The sequence below is a fragment of the Pelodiscus sinensis genome, chromosome 19, assembly GCF_049634645.1.
Source record: "Pelodiscus sinensis isolate JC-2024 chromosome 19, ASM4963464v1, whole genome shotgun sequence".
Taxonomy (NCBI): Eukaryota; Metazoa; Chordata; order Testudines; family Trionychidae; genus Pelodiscus; species Pelodiscus sinensis.
In genome coordinates this window covers 24,434,104-24,454,080 of record NC_134729.1, presented here as the reverse complement: position 1 = coordinate 24,454,080, position 19,977 = coordinate 24,434,104, and the positions used below count along the sequence as shown (strand labels likewise).

Below are 19,977 nucleotides of genomic sequence, written 5' to 3'. Positions count from 1 at the left end.
AAACAGATCTTGTGATATCACACAGTACATTAACTGTAATTTTCAGTGGAGGAGTGTAGGTAGTGTCATGCTATAGTAGGGAGCTAAGAGGGCCTGGATTTCAGAAGAAGGAAGACAGAGTTTCTTCATGGAAATTCCATACAGATATCATTCACTTTTCTGGACTGCCAACATACTCATGCACCATCAGAAGATGTTCCAGTTTTCATGTTGGACTGTTCTACTAAAAGAATTTCACAGGAATTTGGGAATTGAACTATCAAAGAAATGATGCAGTCAGTTAAGCATCTTGGACTTTGGAAGCTAACTTAGGAAGAACTAGAACTCAACTTGAAGACGACTGTCAAGCACCAGACAGAAGGTTTTGTGTTAAATTTATTGGGCATTTTTCTTCCATGTAGCTTTCAGGCTTTAATATATTAGCTTGTTAGTCTGCAGATAGTTTAGAACTTTTAATATTGTGTACAGTAGGGTTTTCCAATCTCTGTGTAGCTTAGACCTTCTCTTGGTGTTAGTGTGGCAGCCATGCCAGTTCCACATTTGTGATTGCATTATTTCCCTGGTGATTAAATCTTGTGCCATTCTATTCCTGTTAAATCCGTAGAAAATGAGAAAATACTCGACATTTTGGGGGAAACTTGTAAATCTGAACCACTTACAGAAGAAACTTCCGAAGTGGAGCAGCCATATGCACAAGAAGCAAGTAACGCCGTGGCAGGCAAAAAGCTAGCAGAGGAAGAGGACACGCTTGCTGCCAGTCAGTCGGAAGAAGATGCTTTAGATTTGGACAGCAAGTCAGCACAAGCTCTTTCAAGGAAGGAAGCAAAGCATGTAGTTGTAGCAAAAGGGGAGACAAGTGAACAGACAATAGATGAAGAGAAAATGGACTCTGAATCTTTAGTAGTAGAAACCATAAGTGATCAGAGTAGCAAACCATCACAAGGTCTGGAAGCCTCTAGTGGGGAAACAGCGGATAAAGATGCAGGTCTTGAAACCAAAGATAGTAAAGAAGATGCCAAGAAAACAGAAGAGAAAGCTAATTCAGAAGAATCATCAGCTACTAAAGAGTCCTCTGCCAATGAGGGCGGTGATCTGAAAAAGAGGTTTGTTTTTTCTCAGTTTTAGACCAGATGCTATCTTTTTATTGGTCATTAAGTGATGCAAATAGGCTGTTTCCTTCAATTGGCCAGCAAGACTGATGAAATTGTAGTCTATTCCTAAAGAATCTTTTATTTCTTCTTGTGCAATTTTTAACTGACGGTTTGATTTCCTTCCTTTCCTCAACCTTCAAAGGTTGGTTTCTTAAATTCTTCCTAATTTTTATCTTCTGGCAAACAGAATTAATTGTCTGTTTAAACCTCTGATTTCCCAAATATCAGATATGAAAAAGTTTGCAAAGGTGTCTTTTATTTCACAACTAATTTTCTGGTAGGTATTGAATTCTAGCACACACAATTAAGAGTTATTTTCACGTTTTATTTTTCCTGTTTGAATAACACTGTTTTTTGTCTTTAGCTCTGTTGAGAATGCAGACACAAAGGCAATCTCAAAAGATGAGAAAGGTATGATGTGAAATTAAGACTGATTTTGGAAAAATGTTATAAGCTACATCTTACTTTTTCATCCACATTCATCAAAGATCCAAGGAAGTAATTGAGGACACAGTTCAGTTTCATTTTTAGCTCTGATTTTACAAACAGGCATGTGCTAGTGATGTGATAATGTGTTTATTTAAACGGTTAACTGATGAGCTCATCAGTTAACCCTCACAGTTACCAGGTCCACACCCCTGCTGCATCTGTATCAGGGCAGAAGGCGGGGAACCAGCTTTTAAGCTGGAAGCAGGCAGCTCCATGCACCAGCAAAACTGCACTTCCCACATTTCAGTGGTTATGCGTTTATAAACTCTTCCCCCTCCCCCGCTTTTTAACATCCCTAGCGTGGGCATAATTTTCCTACAATGCAGTCCTATTCAAATCAAAATGATTGCTTGTAGAGGTGAAATTCAGTGCATGTGTAAGTGATTATAGGACTGTGATGCATCTTTGAAGATATAATCCTGACTGTAAAAAGTTGCTTCCTACTTCAGCGTCTGATATTTTCCAATCATGATTGTCAATAAAATTAATTCTTGAGCTTTATGATAATTGAGATTAGCTTTTAGTGCATGGCAAACATTAATTCCATTTAAAGCTATTTACACAATGTAGTATTTCATATTAGTATCCATTTTGATTTAATGTAATTATGTATACAAACTTCTTGATTATTGGTTAATACAAAGACAAGATTTATAGAAATTTTATGTAATACTTCATGTTTAGACTTCTAAAGTTTTGGCATTCTTCAAAGAAATTTATCTCCAGCAGTATTCTCCATTGTCTAATACAGGTTGGATCTCCCTGGTCTGGCACCCTCAAAACCTGTGTGGTCCTGAAAGAGGGATTTTGCCAGACCAAGAGAGGTCATTTCTGTCCCCCTGACACCAGCCTCCCAGCCAGGCTCTGCTCCTGGCCTAGCCTCCTGGTAGCTCTGCATGTGCAAGCAGCCCAGCAGCAGTGCAGCCTGCCCCACCACAGCAGCCCACAGCCCGATCTCTGGAGCTCCCAGTCTGCCACAGCAGATCATTGCCCTGCCGCCAGTGCTCTAGGCCCTGTCCGCTGGCTCAGCTGGAATTCCATGGCAGAGCTCCCAGCTGCTGTTCTCTCTGCAGCCATCCTGGCAGGGTTCCCAGCCCCCGCAGGGCACCTGCCTCTGGCCCTCCACTGGGTCTTTCTGGTTCAGCAACAGCTGTGGTCTGGCAGAGAGAGGTTTGGCCTGTACAAACAGGCTCTCAGTGGATGAAAATTTCTTGTACTTCCGTTATTCTGCATGTCAAAACAAATGTTTCAACTGCAAAAGTAAAATTGCATATATTTAAAAGCTTAGCATTTTTAAGATTGGTCTTCGACTAAAAGAAATGGAATTTCTGGAACAATTGCTTTTCACCGTGCTGTTTTTCTGATACAATAGTGATTTATTTTTGAACTAGGTCGTACAAGTAGCAGTTATGGTAGAAATTTGTGGGTTAGTGGACTTGCCTCGTCTACAAGAGCTACAGACTTGAAGAACCTTTTCAGCAAATATGGAAAGGTATGTGGTTTTTATAGAGTGCTTTTTAAAGGTTAAAAAATTGCATTTAATTAAACAACTTAATCAAATGAAAATGGTGACTTAAAATCTAGCTATAGTTTGCGTAATAAACAGCATGTTGAGATAAAATCTGTGTTCTGCCTACTTGTATAAAATCTTAAGAGGAAAATGAGCGAGCTGTCTGTGTGGCTGCAAGGCTAAGCTGCTAGAAAATAGAATTGCCAATTTGGGGCACCTGGCATTTGTTATTGTCGGAAAACAGGATACTGGGATAGATGGCCTTTTGTCTGACCCAGTGTGGCTGTTCTTCTGTATGGGCTCTTGGCTGCCTTGTATGCCTTCAAAAATCTCCCCTGAGAGTTCAGTCCTGTATTGAAATGTTCTCAGAAATATACAATAAGGTGTCGTAATGATAGATCCCTCTGAAGATGTCCATGAGAGGGTGGCATGCCTGTTCGAATATAGAAATGGCCGGAGCCAGAGATCTGCCACAGTCCACATCATAGTTACTGCTTCACTTCCTTGTTCTTCTACTGGAAATTAATGCTGTCTCAGAGAATTCACTTAGGTGGTGACCCTTACACAGTTGCCACGATAAGAAACACAGTCATTGACAGCATGGTTTCTCCTGACATGTTTTAATGTCAGCAAGGAAGCAGAATCTGGAATAGCAGGCACTGCCCAAATGGCTTTTCCCATTTAAAGGGAAAAAATAGCTGGGATGCTCTGAAAAGTCAGTTGACGGATTTCTTGGCTCCACTGCTATGAGGGGGAACTCTAAAGCTGTGTCTACACTTAAACACTACTGCTGTAGTGCTTCAGTATAGATACTGACTCCAGCAGCAGTGATTAATTCATCTCCATGAGATGCAGTGACTAGGTCAATGGAAGAATTCTTCTGGGACTCGAGCATGGTCTATACTGGAAGTTAAGTTGCCTTAAGTACATCTCTCAGTGATGCAAATTTTTTACACCTCAGAGCAACATAGTTATTTGACCTACCTTTTGCATTAGTCATTGAGATTTTTCACACTTGTGTCATTTATCTCTTCAGAAAAGGTTATCTTTATGTTGGCTTGTGTTATGAGATTAAACAAATTTATTATGTTCATGTGGAGATTTATGCCTTACAATTTTTATATTATTTAAGTAAAGTATATTAACCATGTCATGCTAATAGTTGTGTTAAGGCAGTGCACTGATATTGCTCAGTGCCACAAAAAGGATGTTCATTTTGCAGTCATCATGTCACACTACATTTTAGTGTTTTTATGCACAGTGCATTCTTTGTATTCATTTTGATGCCACTAGGATGAAGCTCCAGCATAAGGTTGCTTTTTTCAGCAGTACTACAAACCGCTCTAGAATTTTAAAGTCTGGTCTTTTCAGAAACAATGGCACTTTCATTGGAATGTGGGGAAATATTGTTAGTATTTATACTTCACTTTGATAAATATTTCTTAGCCCAACATTTTTAGAATACTACTGGCCAAATTGGGTGCACCTCTGTCCTAAAATGTACATGTTATCAAAATCTGGACAATTGAAGATGTGTTTCTTGGACATGCTCTAAGCTCTTTGGGGCTGGGACTGTCTTTTTATGTCTCTATAGCACCTGGCACACTTGGGTTCTTAGCATCTAGATGTTTTGATAATACAAATAACTAGTGAAAATCTTGTTTCAATGAAATAGTGCAAAACAAATGTTCCTAGTACATGTAGCATAATTGACATTTTATTCTGTGTACTAAGTATATTGTATCAGTGAAGTAAATGGTGGAGCCTGTAACTTGAAATCTTTAATCCACGATTTGAGAATTTAAATAATTTAACTAACTCGGGCAGAAGTTAGGGCAGAGGTGGGAAACCTTTTTTGGGTCGGGGGTTGCTGACGCACAGAACAATCAGCAGGGGCTGCACAGAAGTGAGAAGCAAAAAAACACTGATGTGGCCACTGACTGAGCAGGAGAAAGACACTACTCACATTCCCCTCACACCGCAGAGCCTGGGGGCGGAGGAGGGGAGACTAGTAGATGTTTGTGTCCTCCAACCCCACGGGAGGGCAGTGGGGCTGGATCTCCAGCGCAGGCTCCCCAGTGCTGTGGGGGAACCTTGAGCCCTGGGGACCAGATCCAGGTGGCCCCTGGGCCTTAGGTTCTCTACCCCGGGTTACAGGGTTTGTTACTGGAGTAGGTGAGGTTCTGTGGCCTGCAATATGCATGTGGTCAGACTAGGTGATCATGGTGGACCCTTCTGATTGCAAAATCTGGGTCTAAATATGAGAGACTGTATGGTTGAAGATATTGCAGAAATAATAATACAAATTACCATTTCTTAAAGGTGGTTGGTGCAAAAGTGGTGACCAATGCTCGCAGTCCTGGGGCTCGCTGTTATGGTTTTGTTACAATGTCAACATCTGAGGAAGCCACCAAATGTATTGGTCACCTCCACAGAACAGAGTTACATGGGAAAATGATCTCTGTAGAAAAAGTAAGTGGTAATTTTCCAAGATGGGTATCATAATGAAAATTTTCATGTGTATACATTAATGACCTCAGATTTGTAATTGTTTATATTTTTGACACATGCAATTACAGGCAAAAAATGAACCAGCTGGGAAAAAACCTTCAGATAAAAAAGAAAATGAAGTGAAAAAGGAAAGAGACAGACACCATTCAACAGATTCCAAGTCTGAAAAGTAAAGGTTTTTTTTTAAAAGAACTTTTTGTGGGATGCAACTGTAAAACAAACAAAAAAATAACAATTTAGTTTATTTTTTTATAAACAACCCAAACATGTTTCAATCTGCAATTGAAGGTGTGTATTGATTGATACCAAGGAAGATTAAGCATTTTTATTGCACTGTAAATCTTGTTTCATGGAGTCCTCGTCCATGAAATGGAAATATCAAGAGTTTTTAACTAGTAGTTACTTTATTTGAAAGTTCATAGATTCTGCTTTATGTAAACTTGTGTGTCTGCTTCAGTTCAATACTCTCCATTTGCTTTTACGGCCTCAAAGCTGTCTTGTCATTCTGGTCCACATATTTCTGACTTAGTTACACAACTTGCTCTTAATGATACAGCTAACTTTTAAGTTGGGGCATTAAATCAGTCTTAAGATCATCCCTGATATCTTTTTGATGTCAGAAAAGGGGTCTCATGTCTAATCTACATTGGAAAAGATTTGCTAATGTAACTGCTGTTAAATCCTTCTAGTGTAAATGCAGCTTTTATCAGAAATGTCCTTTTCCCAGTTTAGCTTATACCAGTTTCTCAAATAAAACAAACTGTACTTGCAAAAGCTTGCTTTTTGGTACATCTCTATCAGCACTAGGACTTTTGCCAATATAAAAATGTCATTAAAATTACCATGAACTTATATTATTATAAGCCAGCTCTCCACAAGCACCAGATCCTGCAGAGCTGTCTCTCCCCTTCCTTTCCACCCCCCTCCCCCGAGCTGTTGCCTCTAATAGAGAGGCAGTAGTGTGGAGGGTGAACAGGTGCAAGCTGGTACATATGGGAAGCTGAGCTGCTTCTCCCACTTCTCCAAGCTGGAGCCAGTCTGCTCCCCTCATGGACCAGCTCCCGCCTGTCACTCCATGCTGCTGCCTCTGATACAGAGGCAGCAATGTAGGCTGGCAGAGGCCTCCCTGGGAGTGGGGCTGGGAGCACTCTGGGACTGTCGAATAATCTTATAACCGATAATAATTGTGTAACCACACCAAATATTAAATTAACATCCCAGTTCATCTGGCCTTGCTTAGATGTTGCAGGTTATACTTCTGTTTACAAATCCTTACAACTTGCTTACTCTTTTAAAGTGGTTCAAGCTTTACTTCAGTACAGGCACTCCCTGAGGTGTACACAACTGATTTATGAACCTTTGCACATACAAACAAAAGCTCACCTGCAGCCTGAGGCAGAAAGAGATCCTTAGGATTTATGGGGCCCTAGGCAGTATTATTAAATTGATGCCCCATGCCCAATGGTACTTGTAGAAGGGGAGAAGATGATGTGATTTTATAATCTTCAACAAAACACTGATGAAATTTTGTGGTTGGCAAATGCCTGTTAAATGGCTTCATTACCACTTGTTGACTGGCTCTTTTCATGGGTTCAATGTTTTGCTAATAGGTCTGGTAGATTTTTTTCACTTTTTAAGTTAACTAGATCCCCTAGGCTGTGTCCAGACTCAGGGGTTTTTTCGGGAAAAGTAGCCTTTTTCCGAAAAAACTTCACCTGCGTCTAGACTGCAGCCACGTTCTTTCGAAATTAAATCGAAAGAACGCGGCTTTTCTTTCGACGGCGGTAAACCTCATTTCATGAGGAAGAACGCCTTCTTTCGAAAGTGCTTCTTTCGAAAGAAGGCGTTCTTGAATGTAAATAGGGCTTCTTCGAAAGAGAACATCCAGACTCACTGGGTGCTTTCTTTCGAAAAAGCGGCTTGCTCTTTCGAAAGTTCCGCGTGCAGTCTAGACGCTCTCTTTCGAAAGAGGCTCTTTCGAAAGTAACTTTCGAAAGAGCCTCTTTCGAAAGAGGCTTGCAGTCTAGACAGCCCTATAGAGGAAGCAGAGCCACAGAACAGGTATAGACAGAGGTGGATAGACATTAAGGCTGTGTCTACATTGGCCCCTATTCCGTAATAGGGATGCAAGTGTAGCACTTTGGAATAGGCAAATCCGCGGGGGATTTAAATATCCCCCGCGGCATTTGCATTAACATGGCTGCCGCTTTTTTCCGGCTTGTAGATAAGCCGGAGAAAAGCGCCTGTCTGGATGCGATCCTCCGGAAAATAAGCTCTTTTCTGGAGGATCTCTTATTCCTACTTTCAAGAATAGTCAATGGACTATCTGATAAGCAAAAGCTTATTGGATAGTCCACATACTAGTTGCCTCTATCAGAAAAGCTAGTTTCCCCCAGCTCCAGTTCTGTGGGAGGGAGCAGGGGTGCAGCAGCATTGTTCCACCGTTGAAATGTACAAGAGTCCCTGCAGGGGTTGCATGTGGCACTTCCGCTTGGAAATGTAGCAACAGCTGGGTAGACTCTTGCTATATTTCCAAGTAGAAGCATTCCCTTATCTACTAATTGAATAGTCGATGGAAATTCCATTGACTATTCTATTAGTTGATTAATTTAATTTTAACATCCCTAATTCCTGATCGTTTCCTTTCTTAGGCCTTTGATAATTTCTGAACTTGTGGAATGTGACTGATTTCAGTATTTGTAAACCTCATTCCATGATGACTAACGCCTCCGCTGCTGCTATTTGGAAATAGCTCCTTCCCCAGGCCAGTCAAAGTAATTACTCTCCAGTGCTTCCTGGGGCTCTAAATCAAGATAGCACATCCACATTAGGGGAGCCTGTCTCAGATTAATGTCCAGGCATTCTTGGAGTGTAGATGTGCTATTTCAAAATAAGCTATTTTGGAGTATTTCTTTCAGAAAACTTATTCTGAAATAAGCTACATCTACACTGCACAATTATCACAATGATTGTTTCATTTCAAAATCATTCAGGCCATCAGGGATACTAGATAGAGATAAGTAGTGTTCTGGGATGTTGTAAGAAGGTGCTGGGTTTGTATGCTGAGTGCATGAGACTGATAAGGTGACCAAGGATCCTCAATGGCAGTAAAGACTGTCTAATGTAGTTTTTCTTTCATATTAGCTTAGTCTAGTTATTTGTAACCATATTGTTTTGGGCCCTATACTGGTAGTATCTCCAGATAGAGTTCATTTTTATGTAAACTAGAATAGATAACATAATTATCATGGTTTAATGTATTTTTGTCCTCAAATGAGGTATTAAAATGTCTTCCTATAATCTTAATGGAACTGGGTCAGCTCTTTAAATGTTCAAATCTTCCTGTATTTAGGCAGCTTCATTGAAAGATTAATCCCAGTTTCTAAAAAAAGGCTGCTGGAATGGGTCATGAGATGTCTGCTAATATTTATTTTCCAAGGGGCATGATTATTTGAGGGCATTCCCGTTCACAGTATTCTTAGGTGCTACACTTTATATTTAATTTACTTGTCAAAATCCTTATTACTTATCTGACTCTTTCTTGAGCTGTGTTCTATGTTAGAAAATGTGTGCAAAACCTTCTATCCTATTCTACTTCAATCTGTATGGATGTCTGTTTTTTAAATGGCTAAGTATGAGTTGTAGCAATGGAATTAACAACAATCTGGAAAAGATTCATTCAAAAAGAATCACCTATCATTCTTATTTCCTTTGCTCTTTCTAGCTTTCATATTCAGTGAGCTAAATGACAGAAAATGTGCAATTGTATGCTGCAAAAAATTTCAGTGTTTGGATAGCTCTTATGGCTTGTGTAGAAATCCACAGGAAGTGGATTTGTGTAGATAACTGTGTTCCTATATACTGTACTATTAAAGTTCAATTTATTTATAGGTCTGTCAGTATTAAAAAGGATGAGAAGACAGATAAAAAGGATGATACTAAGAAAACGGAGAGAGATGGAAAAGATGAAAAAGAAGGAAAAGAGAAAGATGAACAGAGAACTACATCCTCCAGTCGCTCTAGGACTAGCAAATCAGGTAACAGTAACTGCTGTTTAAGCAGAGAACTATATTGCATATGTGGTTCATATGGACAGCTAAGTGAAAAAACATAGATTAAATTATTATGCCATATCCAGTGAAATGTGTAGGGAAAGTGATAAAACATGGAGAATTCTTTCTCCTCTGTGCTGGAGAAGTCTTCAGAGTACTCAAAACCCTGTGTGTTAAAAAGAGTACAAATAGGGAAATGTTTGAGAACTGCTGACTCTTTGTAATTTAAACTTGTAATCTAAATATTTGTGGCAAACGTGTAGTGTCCTTCAAAATACTTGCAATTTGATTACTGTAGATAAATGCTTTAGGGTTTTTTTAAAGGATTTATTTATTATACTTGTATATTGTAAGAAAACTCACATGTAGTATAAAATGCAAAAGACCCAGCTAGTTTAAAGAAGTCTTTATTAATTCTACTGAAGTTATTACAATGTAGAATATTATATTCAGCAACAGATTTAATGCTCCATTAAGATGAATGGTTTAAGCTAATTCAGACAGCATCATGCTATTTGTCAGACTCTCCACAGAGTAGCAATTTGGTTTAGGGTTTAGATTTATAAAACTACAAAATTTGTGAAGAAAATGAAAATGTATGGTTTTTTTCCTCATCTTTTTTTATGATCTGTGAAAATCTTGCCTCTGGTTATAAGCAGAAAGCAATTTTAGTTTAGTTTCACTGATATGTATAGAATCTGGTGCAGTTTATGGAGTGTCTTTTGAATGAGAAACTTAGTTTTGTGACTTACATTGTGTGAAAAAAACTGAATTTTGAGGCTTGAGTGGACTTAAATACACAGTTTTAAATCCTTGTCCTCTTCAGATAACATCAGAAGTCTTACTGTAATATTCCATTACTATTTTTTCTCAAAGTTAACAAAAGTAAGCTTTCTGAAGTGCTAATTTTATTAATACTCCATTTTCTTTATATAAATATTATACTAAAGAAAGTTAACCTCTTGCTTCTCACTTCAGAAAACCCTATGAACATAGTTTTGCATTTGTAATATTTATAAGGACCCCAAGATGTACTAAGTTGTCCTTGGCACAGTTTAATAATTTTTGTCTTTTTCGGTTCATTTAGGAAGTCGAGGAATTGAAAGAACAGTAATAATGGATAAATCTAAAGGAGAGCCAGTTATTAGTGTGAAAACCTCTACTACATCAAAAGAGAGAGTAAGTACAATTTCAATTAAAAAAAATCTCTGAAAATATTTAAACCAACCTGTAGCTCAGCAAAGTATTTGACTTGCACTTTGAAAACTGTGGTGGTTCTTTGTAAACCAGGATATTTGACACTGTAACTGTAAATGCTTTTGCCTTGTTTATACTACAGCTTTCTTCCCTACTGCTACAGACAGTTGTACATATTTAGTGTAAACAAGGCATCCTGCTGCCCTAGACGTTTAGTGTGGGGAGCAGTGTCCGTCACTACACCATTAAAATGGTATGGTTTGGGTTGCTTCAGAGACAATGCCAACTAGCAGACCTACTCCCCCCAAATTGCAGCTAAATTATTGGTAGTTCCTATGGCTCTCTTCCATCTAGTTCACCTGCAAAGGGCCAACAATTAATTTGTCCCTCTGGTAAGAAAGGGGGGATAATAGTGGTTGTCTTTGTGGGCATTTATCTTATCTGGTCTCTGGAAATGTAATCCAAACACTGATATTCTGGTTCATGTATTACTTTGATTAAACACAGAGTACTAAGAGCCAGGATCGCAAGTCAGAGAGCAAGGAGAAACAAGATATTTTGTCATTTGATAAAATCAAAGAACAGCGAGAGCGTGAGCGACAGAGACAGAGAGAACGAGAAATCAGAGAAACGGAGAGACGCCGGTGAGCTCAGTGTCTTCACTACCCTGAATATCGGGAGCCCTCCCTATCCTACTGAGCTCCAACAAACTGCACCCTGACCCCCCCCCCCCACACACACACACTCACCAAGCCCCATTCCCCTAGCATCTAGATCCTGCGCTGAGCCCCACGTACTCCTGCTCCCCTGCTAAACCCTAACCACCTCACCTGGAGTCCCCTGCAGAGTCCCATTCTCCCTGTACCCAGAACAGCTCAATTAACCCGCATGCATCCATATCCCCCCAGTGCCTGGATTCCTCACTAAGCTTTCCATACAGTGATTCTCTCCCTCCTCCCCCCCAACTGGCCATATGGCTGAGGAGCATTTGGGCCAGGAAGTGGGGGGAAGAGTCATTGCATAGGGAACTACTCTGCCTGTCTGACTACTGAACATTCAGGACCCCTTCTCTGTCTCCTGCACCTGGAATCCCCACCCCATCGAGCCTCACCTCATGTGCCTAGACTCCCTCTTCCCCACAGTGCAGAGCGTTCTGCAGCCAAGGGAGATTTTTGGGAATTGATATGACCCAGCCCCAGCTGTTCCATGAAGAGGAGGCAAAGGGAGAACTCCATCTCCCTGTCTCCCCTTCCCTCCTAATAGCTTATCTCTCTCCAGAATGCCTGAACAGATGTGGAGGGATGAGTGAGCATTTGTGCAGCTTCTCTTAGCTTCTTTTCTTTGGGAAGCAAAGAGAATCTTCAAGGGACATGTTTCTGCACATGCTCAGAGGTGCATTCCCTCAGGAGTAAAATGTGTCACTAAAACTGATTTAAGTATTAATTCAAGCAATTCAGATTTGGCTCCTTGTTCTGATCACAGATTGTCTGTAGAAACAATGACTCCTTATGGGTTTGTGGTTCATAGTGGTTTAGTGTACAGTTTAACTATTTAATTGAGTGTAGAGGCTACTATATTGCGTATTCAATTTTTAGAACTAGAAGATTTACCTGGCTTCGCTTGGGTCCTTAGCTCAATTAATTTTTATTTTTTGGAAAATAAAAAGAAGGTTGGGGCTGAAGATAAGGGTTTCAGTATGCAGGCTATTGTGGGGAGAAAGGATCTCACCTCAGCAGTTTGGGGCCAGGTGAGAGGCCTCTCCATGGCCGCTGCAGTCTCAGCAGGCACAGCCGGGGGAGGGGTGCATATTCCCCCCTTCCCCCCCGCCCCCCAAATCTCGGGCAGGTCCAGATTCGTCAGCCCCCTGCACTCCCCAGTCAGAGTGAGGAATGCAGAAAATTGTGCAATTTCGTCTTGCTCCTTGATGAAGGGGACTGGCCAGCAGTGTTCTCCTATGAATTGGGGGCGGGGAGCTTCAAGGCCCCTCACCTGTCCTCCCTAAAGGGTGTCTAGGGGGTGGGAGGCTTGGGGCTAGGGCAGTCCCAGATTTGGAGACGTGGGGGAAGGGGCAGACAAATCTGCCTATTGATTGCCTCTTTTCTGTATTGTTTTATGAGAAGCAATCCCATTTTCCTGGCACAACCAAACCCATATGTTGCTTTAAGTATGGTAAGAGTTAGCTGAATACCCAGTTTCATGGCCCCAACTCTTAACATTTAGGGAGAGTTCTTGAACAAACAAACTCACTCAAATATACAGTAGATGCAGTGAACTGTCCCTAATGCACCACTGAGAATCATTTGGTATAATAGGGAGAAATTAAATGAATTCCCTTTCTGGTTAAAATCACTTTTTATCCCTATTGCTATTCAAGGAACAAATTGCCATAGAACTTGTCCCAGGGTCATTTATCCTGCTTTGAAAAATCTCAGCATTTTATGTAGTAGCAAGAGATCATTATTGTGTGATGACACAGTCTATTATGAAAATGACAGCTTAATATTAGAGCTATCACTTCATGCATTGTTATATTCAACTTCAAAATTTAGGCTCCTGTATTTTTCTCCATTATTCTGGGTCTATATTTTTTCCTAGTGCTATTTATTTCATGAGCAATAAATGGATTCTGCAGTAAATCTTTTGACCCATAAGTAGAATCTATTTGTTATTAAGTAATACTCAGGTAATCTGAAATTTTGCATTTAGTTTTTCTAAAATACCTTTGTTTTATCTTTGTATTGAACTTTCATCTTGAAGGGAGAGTAAAATTACTCTTTTCCTTCTATCAGAGTGTTGTATGCCTGCTACCTTTTCTTCCAGAAGTGTGTAAGTGTCCATGATTTTTGCTTAGGAAATAAATTGAGCTAGTTGTGGAAGCAGTTCTGGGAAGCTTTAAAAAAAATATTTAACTTCAAGATGTGGTGTACTCCTTTAAAATTACAAACCTCTACTTCCCTATTTCAGAGAGAGAGAACGGCGAGAGCGAGAGCAGCGTCTTCAAGCCATTCATGAACGGGATGAAAGACAGAGGCTTCAGAGAGAGCGTGACCGACTTGAATTTCAAAGACAGCGGCTTGAGAGAGAGCGTTTGGAGAGGGAGAGGCTGGAGAGAGAGCGGATGCACATAGAACAAGAAAGAAGGAGGGAACAGGATCGCATACAGCGAGAAAGAGAAGAGCTCCGTCGTCAGCAAGAACAACTGCGCTATGAGCAAGAACGGCGATCAGCAATTAGAAGACCATACGACACTGATGGAAGGTAAGTGATTGCATTGAGATTCCAAATTGTAGTGTTTGTTTACAGCCCTAAAATTCCTGCTATAATCAGAGACTTTTTTTATGCGAAAATTCTTTTATTAGAACAGACGTTAAACTTCTGAGCACCACCACTGTTCGTAGCTTGGTTGTTTATTCTGGTTAATTTGTGCTTATGTAAAACATCAATCAGCAAAACATACCAGATGTGTATTAATAAACTCAAAAAGCAGTAAATGCACATTCAAAGTAGATTATAAAACAAAATGCAGTCAAACAGCCATAGTCAATTATGTATTTAATGCTTCTCTAAGGCATCTGTTACTATGGGGTGTTAAATGCAGCTACACAAATTAAAATTACATCTGATTTTTGAGGAAAAGGAACTTTCTCCCCATTCTGTGATGCACATTTTTATCTACTTCAACCTGTAGAATGGTGAGAGAATCTTCTCCATTGGCGTTAAAGCCGCTCTTTTCTAGGTAAGAACCAGAGGAAATTGTTTTTTAAATACTTTTGCCCATATTTCAAGTGTTCTGAAAGCTGATTTTTACGATATACCTGAAATCTAGTCATTTGGGGACGAACTCAGCCTTGGTCTTAATTCTGGTGAAGTGTTCCTGGGAGGCTATACCAGGGGTGAATTTTGCCCTTTGTTCACCTACTTTTGAGTCCAGTTTTACTGGAAAAATGAAAAAATAACCAATTGGAAGTTATGGTATGAGGTACATAATATTACATGACAGCACTTAGTTATTCCTTTAACTCCTACAGAAACTAGACTCTCAAGGGAAATTGTGAAGAAGTGTAGTAACTATGGACCTGAATCATAAAACACAAATGTCAGAAAGATTAAATAGTCATTCTACTCTCATTTCATCATATGCTGAGATTAAGATGTGTGTAGTATTGATGGAACTAATGAGAAGTCAGTTTGGCATTTCAGGGATTTTAATAATCTGTTGAATGTTCAGCTTAACCCACATTTAAGTGATAGCTGGTTTAGAAAGAGCAAGAAGGAAAAATTATAGCTTCAAATTGTATTAAACATGCATTTTCTTACAGACGAGATGACTCCTATTGGCCAGAGGCAAAGCGCATGGCGATGGATGACAGATACCGTTCTGATTTCAGCCGCCAAGACCGCTTCCATGATTATGACCATAGGGATCGTAGCCGCTACCAAGATCATGCTGTGGATAGGTTAGTAATGTGGGTTTTTTCCTCTCCTGTATTAGTAAACCTGATAAGATATTAAATATTTTAGCTATTTTCTCATAAAATAGTACAAAAACAGTAAGCATTAGAACTTGCGTGTTCTTATGGCTATATGTGTATCTACAAACTTGTGTATGTTACTTCTGCAAATATTGTCAGACTTCAGAAAAAATTGTTTTCCAGTGTGGATTTGAAAAGCATAGTGAACCTTTGTGTAAGGCATGGGAATAAGCACTACAAAGCCATTTTCTGTACTATCTCACAAAATGTGTGTGGAAATCCAGAAAACATCTGTACAGGATTATCACAACTAAATCCTAGCTTCTTGGCACAAGAGTAATGGCACTGCTTTCTTTTTTAAACTGTTGAAGTCAACGATAGAAGGGTAGAGCATGAGCCAGGCTCCTTATTGGCTCTCTAATACTTGTATACCTCTTCCTCCCACCTTTAAAAAAAAAAAAAAAAAAAAAAAGTGGGTGTGGGGGGAAGGGGAGTGTAAAAATGTTGTTCTCCAGATATTCCTGTTAGGGTTTTTTAAAAACTGCAATTGACGAAGGAGTTTTTGATGGGATCTGTGCCACTGTGATTTCTTCAGCTCTTCATGTTTTTATATCCTTGTTGGTCCCAACGCTTCTTTCCTATCAGATCTGATACAGAACTGTTGCTCAGACGCTTTGGCAGACTTAAGTGATATTGCCACTTGTGTTGCATTGACACATGTAATTTTAGTGCCCTGGTTATGTGTTTGCTTTGGTAAACCAGTTTCTCAATTCCTAATATATTTCTAATAAAATAAGTATGACTACTTTCATACTTCAGTGTGACAAATTCCAAATGTTATTGCAGATTAATTGGTAACCCTAGTATAATTTAACTTGAAGATATATCCATTGTTACTGAATTGCTCTTTTTCTTCCTCCCCAGAAGAGAAGTTTCAAGAGCAGTGGCAGATCGAGATGGACAGGTGGGTTAAGTTTACTTCATAAAAATGTGCAAATTCCTTTCATTTGGCACAATCCCAGGATTCATTTAAGCAGCAGGTGATGAGCTTAAATGCAGCTTCCACTGGCATGAAATGTAACAGCTGTTTATTAAACAGCCAGTTTCCAACACTGAATGTGCAATGCATAAATCAGTTGTTAACTATGGTAGTTTTCCTAAATTAGGAAAAAGCACATGTATAAATGATTTAAGTTGAAGTTGGGACTAATTGGTGAAAGGGGATATGTTCTAGTCATCGGTGTCAGATGCATTATTGGTAATTGTAACATGGTTATGGTAATTATTCTGACACCTAGTCCACGAATAGCAAAGAACTCATTGTGTGCAATATAGGAAAATGGTCTGTGGAAAATGAAAAATATACATAATACAGAGGGGCAAATATATCCATGCCACAAATCTCATCTTTTTTAAAAAGAGTGGGGAGGAAGAAGATGGATTGGTAAGTTGGAAATCTAAGAATTCTGTTGAAACTTCACTATAGTGGAAGAGTTGAACTAAGAATAGTTCACGCAAAGTTATTTGAATCTGAGGGAGAGAACTGAAGCAAAGGCAAATCATTAAAGGAATTGGAATAAATTTGCATTCCTCGGAAATATTAATACACAGAATAATCTTAGAACAGTGGTGGGAACCAGTGAAGAGTTTGAAGGTTATTTGAAGGAAAAAATACTGTTCCAGGAGCTCACAGGAGTACACAGTAGTAGATAGACTGTATGGAATCGTGCTGTAAAAAATGCTTGTTCTATTGACTCTAGTTTGTGGCACTGGCTAAATTCTGTTGACCAGTCTTTACCTATTTGTGAGTCAGATTACAGCATTACTATGTGTTTTTCTTTTCAGCATTATCCAGACGAGCGCCATGGAGGACCAGAACGTCACTCGCGGGACTCGCGGGACAGTTGGAGTGGCTATGGGTCTGACAGAAGAATCAGCGAAGGGAGAGGGATACCTCCACAGTCTCGGTTAGTATGTGTAAATGAGGACAGTCATTCACCAGTGCTCAGTGATTGTGCTCTTTGAAACTTCAAATTAGCTTTCTGAAGGGTCACAGTGGGAGTCAGTTTTACAAGTATAAATCCTCTCTCCAGATAGTTTCATCACAGGTCTGTTCTCTCCTGGATGTGCAGTGAACTTTACACACAGTTCTTCTGGGTATTAAGAGACTAGAGCTCTGCTGTGCAAGCTGTTCTGACAGTGTAATTGTGGTTTTCTTGTGAGAGAAAACTCTCTCTTCTAGAGATAAGATCCAGTTTTTTTACTCATGCTCCAGAAATTCCCTGAAAAAGGACTAATTTAGGGCTGGTGTTCTGGATTTGAGGTTGTATAAATAGAAAGCAAGCTAGAAGCTTGGTGGAAAACCTGGACATGGAACTGATCTGAAATCCCAGATTTTTTTTATACCACCTATTCAGATTTTTCATTATTTTGTTCTGAATGCAAAACCAGAAGATTTACCTAACTCAGTTTTTGTTTTTTGGAAAAGGCTGAGGGGTTCAGTATTCAGGCTGCCCGGGAGAGAGAGGACTACCCCAAGCCCTCTCTTTACCGCAGCTGCTTAGGACCAGGTGAGAAGCATCTTGCTCAAGCCGCTGGTGTTCCAGCAGGCACAGCTGTGGCAGGGGTGCATGTCCCCCATCTGGGGCAGGTCTAGGTTCATCTGCCCTCTGCACTTCCCAGCCAGATTGAGGAATGTAGCAGAATCTGCATTTTCTCCTCACTTCCTGACAAAGGGGAACAGCTAGCAACATGTTCCTGTATGAATCGGGGCTGGGCTTCGAGAGTATCCAGGAGGTAGGAGACTCAGGGCTGAGGGCAGTCCAGGCGTTTGTGTGTGTGGCTCTCCAGCGAGTCCCTTTCACCCGCCTGGTGATTCTGACTCACTTCTGTGGTTTTATGAGAAACAATCCCATTTTCCTGGCACAATCAGATCTTTACCTTGCTTTAAATTATGATAAGAGGAAGCTGTATACCGAACTTGGTGGGCCTACCTCTTTCCATTTAGGAGGAGTTCTTGAACAGATACATGCACAAGCTCTCTAGAATATATAGTGGATATGCAGCTACTCTTGGCTGAAGTGATGTTATTAGTACTTCTGTGTCATTAAGAATTGAGTGCTATAGTTAGTGGTATTAACTGATTGTAGAACAATTACAAAAATTGTAATTACAAAAAATCCTATTGTGTTATGAAGATTGTTCAGCAAGTTCCTCATTCTGTTTTATCCACTGTAAATGTAGAATTTGCGTAGATATAGGTTGGTAAATGATTTTAATAAGTTTGTGTATGGGGTATTCTATTTTGGTCACCTTTAGGACACACCTACAAATTTATTTATTTATTTTTTTTAAAGAGATGGACGTGACTGGAGAGATCATAGTCGAAAGATAGAAGGGCATCAAGATCGTTCATGGCAGGGCAGTGTGGATGGAGGACTGATGGGACGGGATCATGAGAGATGGCAAGGTACACTTGCTGCTTAACAATGTGTGTTTTTTCCATGGTGTTGGACTTCAGCGCTAGCTAAAATTCATGCTGAGCTTTAAAATCATTACAAAGAAAGCAAGCAAAATTCTGGGAATAAGGTGTTGCTTTTTAAAAAGTATGGATATTTAAATGCTTTTCCCTTAATTGTAGGTGGTGATAGAGGTATCCCTGGTCAGTCAGGACCAGGCCATGTGATAAATCGAGGAGGAATATCAGGGTAAAAAAGCTTTATCAAAGATTTGTGGTCCCTTTCCTTTATTTCCTCTCTCTAAATTGCATGTGTGCATGCATGCCATAATTGTATCAATTGAGTAATGTTTCCATGTTTCTATTTGTTGCATTTTGTTTCAAGAACAAAATAATTTTAAGAATGTAAATACTACAGAATCACAGCAATATTACAAATTCAGAATTGCAATGAAGATTAAAACACATTTTAAAAAGTTTTTGACTTTGTTCGTAGGCGTGGAGGCTTTGTGCAAAGTGGAAACCAGAGCCAGGTGATACAGGCTAGTGGAGTGCAAGGAGCTTTTGCTGACCAGGACAGAACAAACAGACCTAATGATCCTCGCTTCACTCGCCGCTACTAAAAATTTTAGCTTTTCCTGAATGCAAGATGGTGACAGTGGTGAATTCTATTACCCAGGGTCACCTTGAGTTTATGTAATTAAAAATCTGCTGCCATATTGTAACTCTAAACTATGTGAACTCGTTTGTTTTTTGTAATAAATGTGTTCTTGTTCAAACACCACTTAAGTTTCTGTTAATGAAACATTCCATTTTTCATAAATAAAATTAGTTTACAGCTAATGCTCTTTGTTTTCATGGTCTTCAACCATTCTGTATTACAAGAGAAATATAAAAAATGCAAATTTCCTTAAACCTCCACTGTGAAGTAACCATTTCTCTGAAAGCAAAAGGAAATTGTACATTGTGTGTACCTGAGAGAGCTGTGTACTGGTACACAGTGAACAGTATAGTTTCGTTAACTGAAGTAAAGAATAACTCCTGCTCTTAAAATCCCTGACATCTTTAACCACAAGCAGGCAGGGCACCTGTTTTATTTAATTTGAAGGATAATACACCATGCTGTCTAGCTAGGGAT

General features: G+C 39.6%; 1 protein-coding gene across 4 annotated transcripts in view; it reads left to right on the top strand.

Moving 5' to 3' along the window:
• LOC102462048 (scaffold attachment factor B2) overlaps positions 1-19,682 on the top strand; it is a 28,125-nt gene extending 8,443 nt beyond the window's left edge. For all 4 annotated transcript variants that reach the window (XM_075903087.1, XM_075903086.1, XM_075903085.1 and 1 more), the window contains 15 exons: positions 605-1,103; positions 1,516-1,562; positions 3,032-3,132; positions 5,473-5,622; positions 5,730-5,830; positions 9,553-9,698; positions 10,801-10,892; positions 11,418-11,554; positions 13,875-14,168; positions 15,230-15,367; positions 16,307-16,346; positions 17,228-17,349; positions 18,739-18,851; positions 19,023-19,089; positions 19,336-19,682. In XM_075903087.1, the coding sequence (XP_075759202.1) occupies positions 605-1,103; positions 1,516-1,562; positions 3,032-3,132; positions 5,473-5,622; positions 5,730-5,830; positions 9,553-9,698; positions 10,801-10,892; positions 11,418-11,554; positions 13,875-14,168; positions 15,230-15,367; positions 16,307-16,346; positions 17,228-17,349; positions 18,739-18,851; positions 19,023-19,089; positions 19,336-19,462 (2,174 nt within the window). In that variant the 3' untranslated portion in view covers positions 19,463-19,682. The remainder of the gene's footprint in view (positions 1-604; positions 1,104-1,515; positions 1,563-3,031; positions 3,133-5,472; positions 5,623-5,729; positions 5,831-9,552; positions 9,699-10,800; positions 10,893-11,417; positions 11,555-13,874; positions 14,169-15,229; positions 15,368-16,306; positions 16,347-17,227; positions 17,350-18,738; positions 18,852-19,022; positions 19,090-19,335) is intronic.
• Positions 19,683-19,977: the final 295 nt, after the last annotated feature.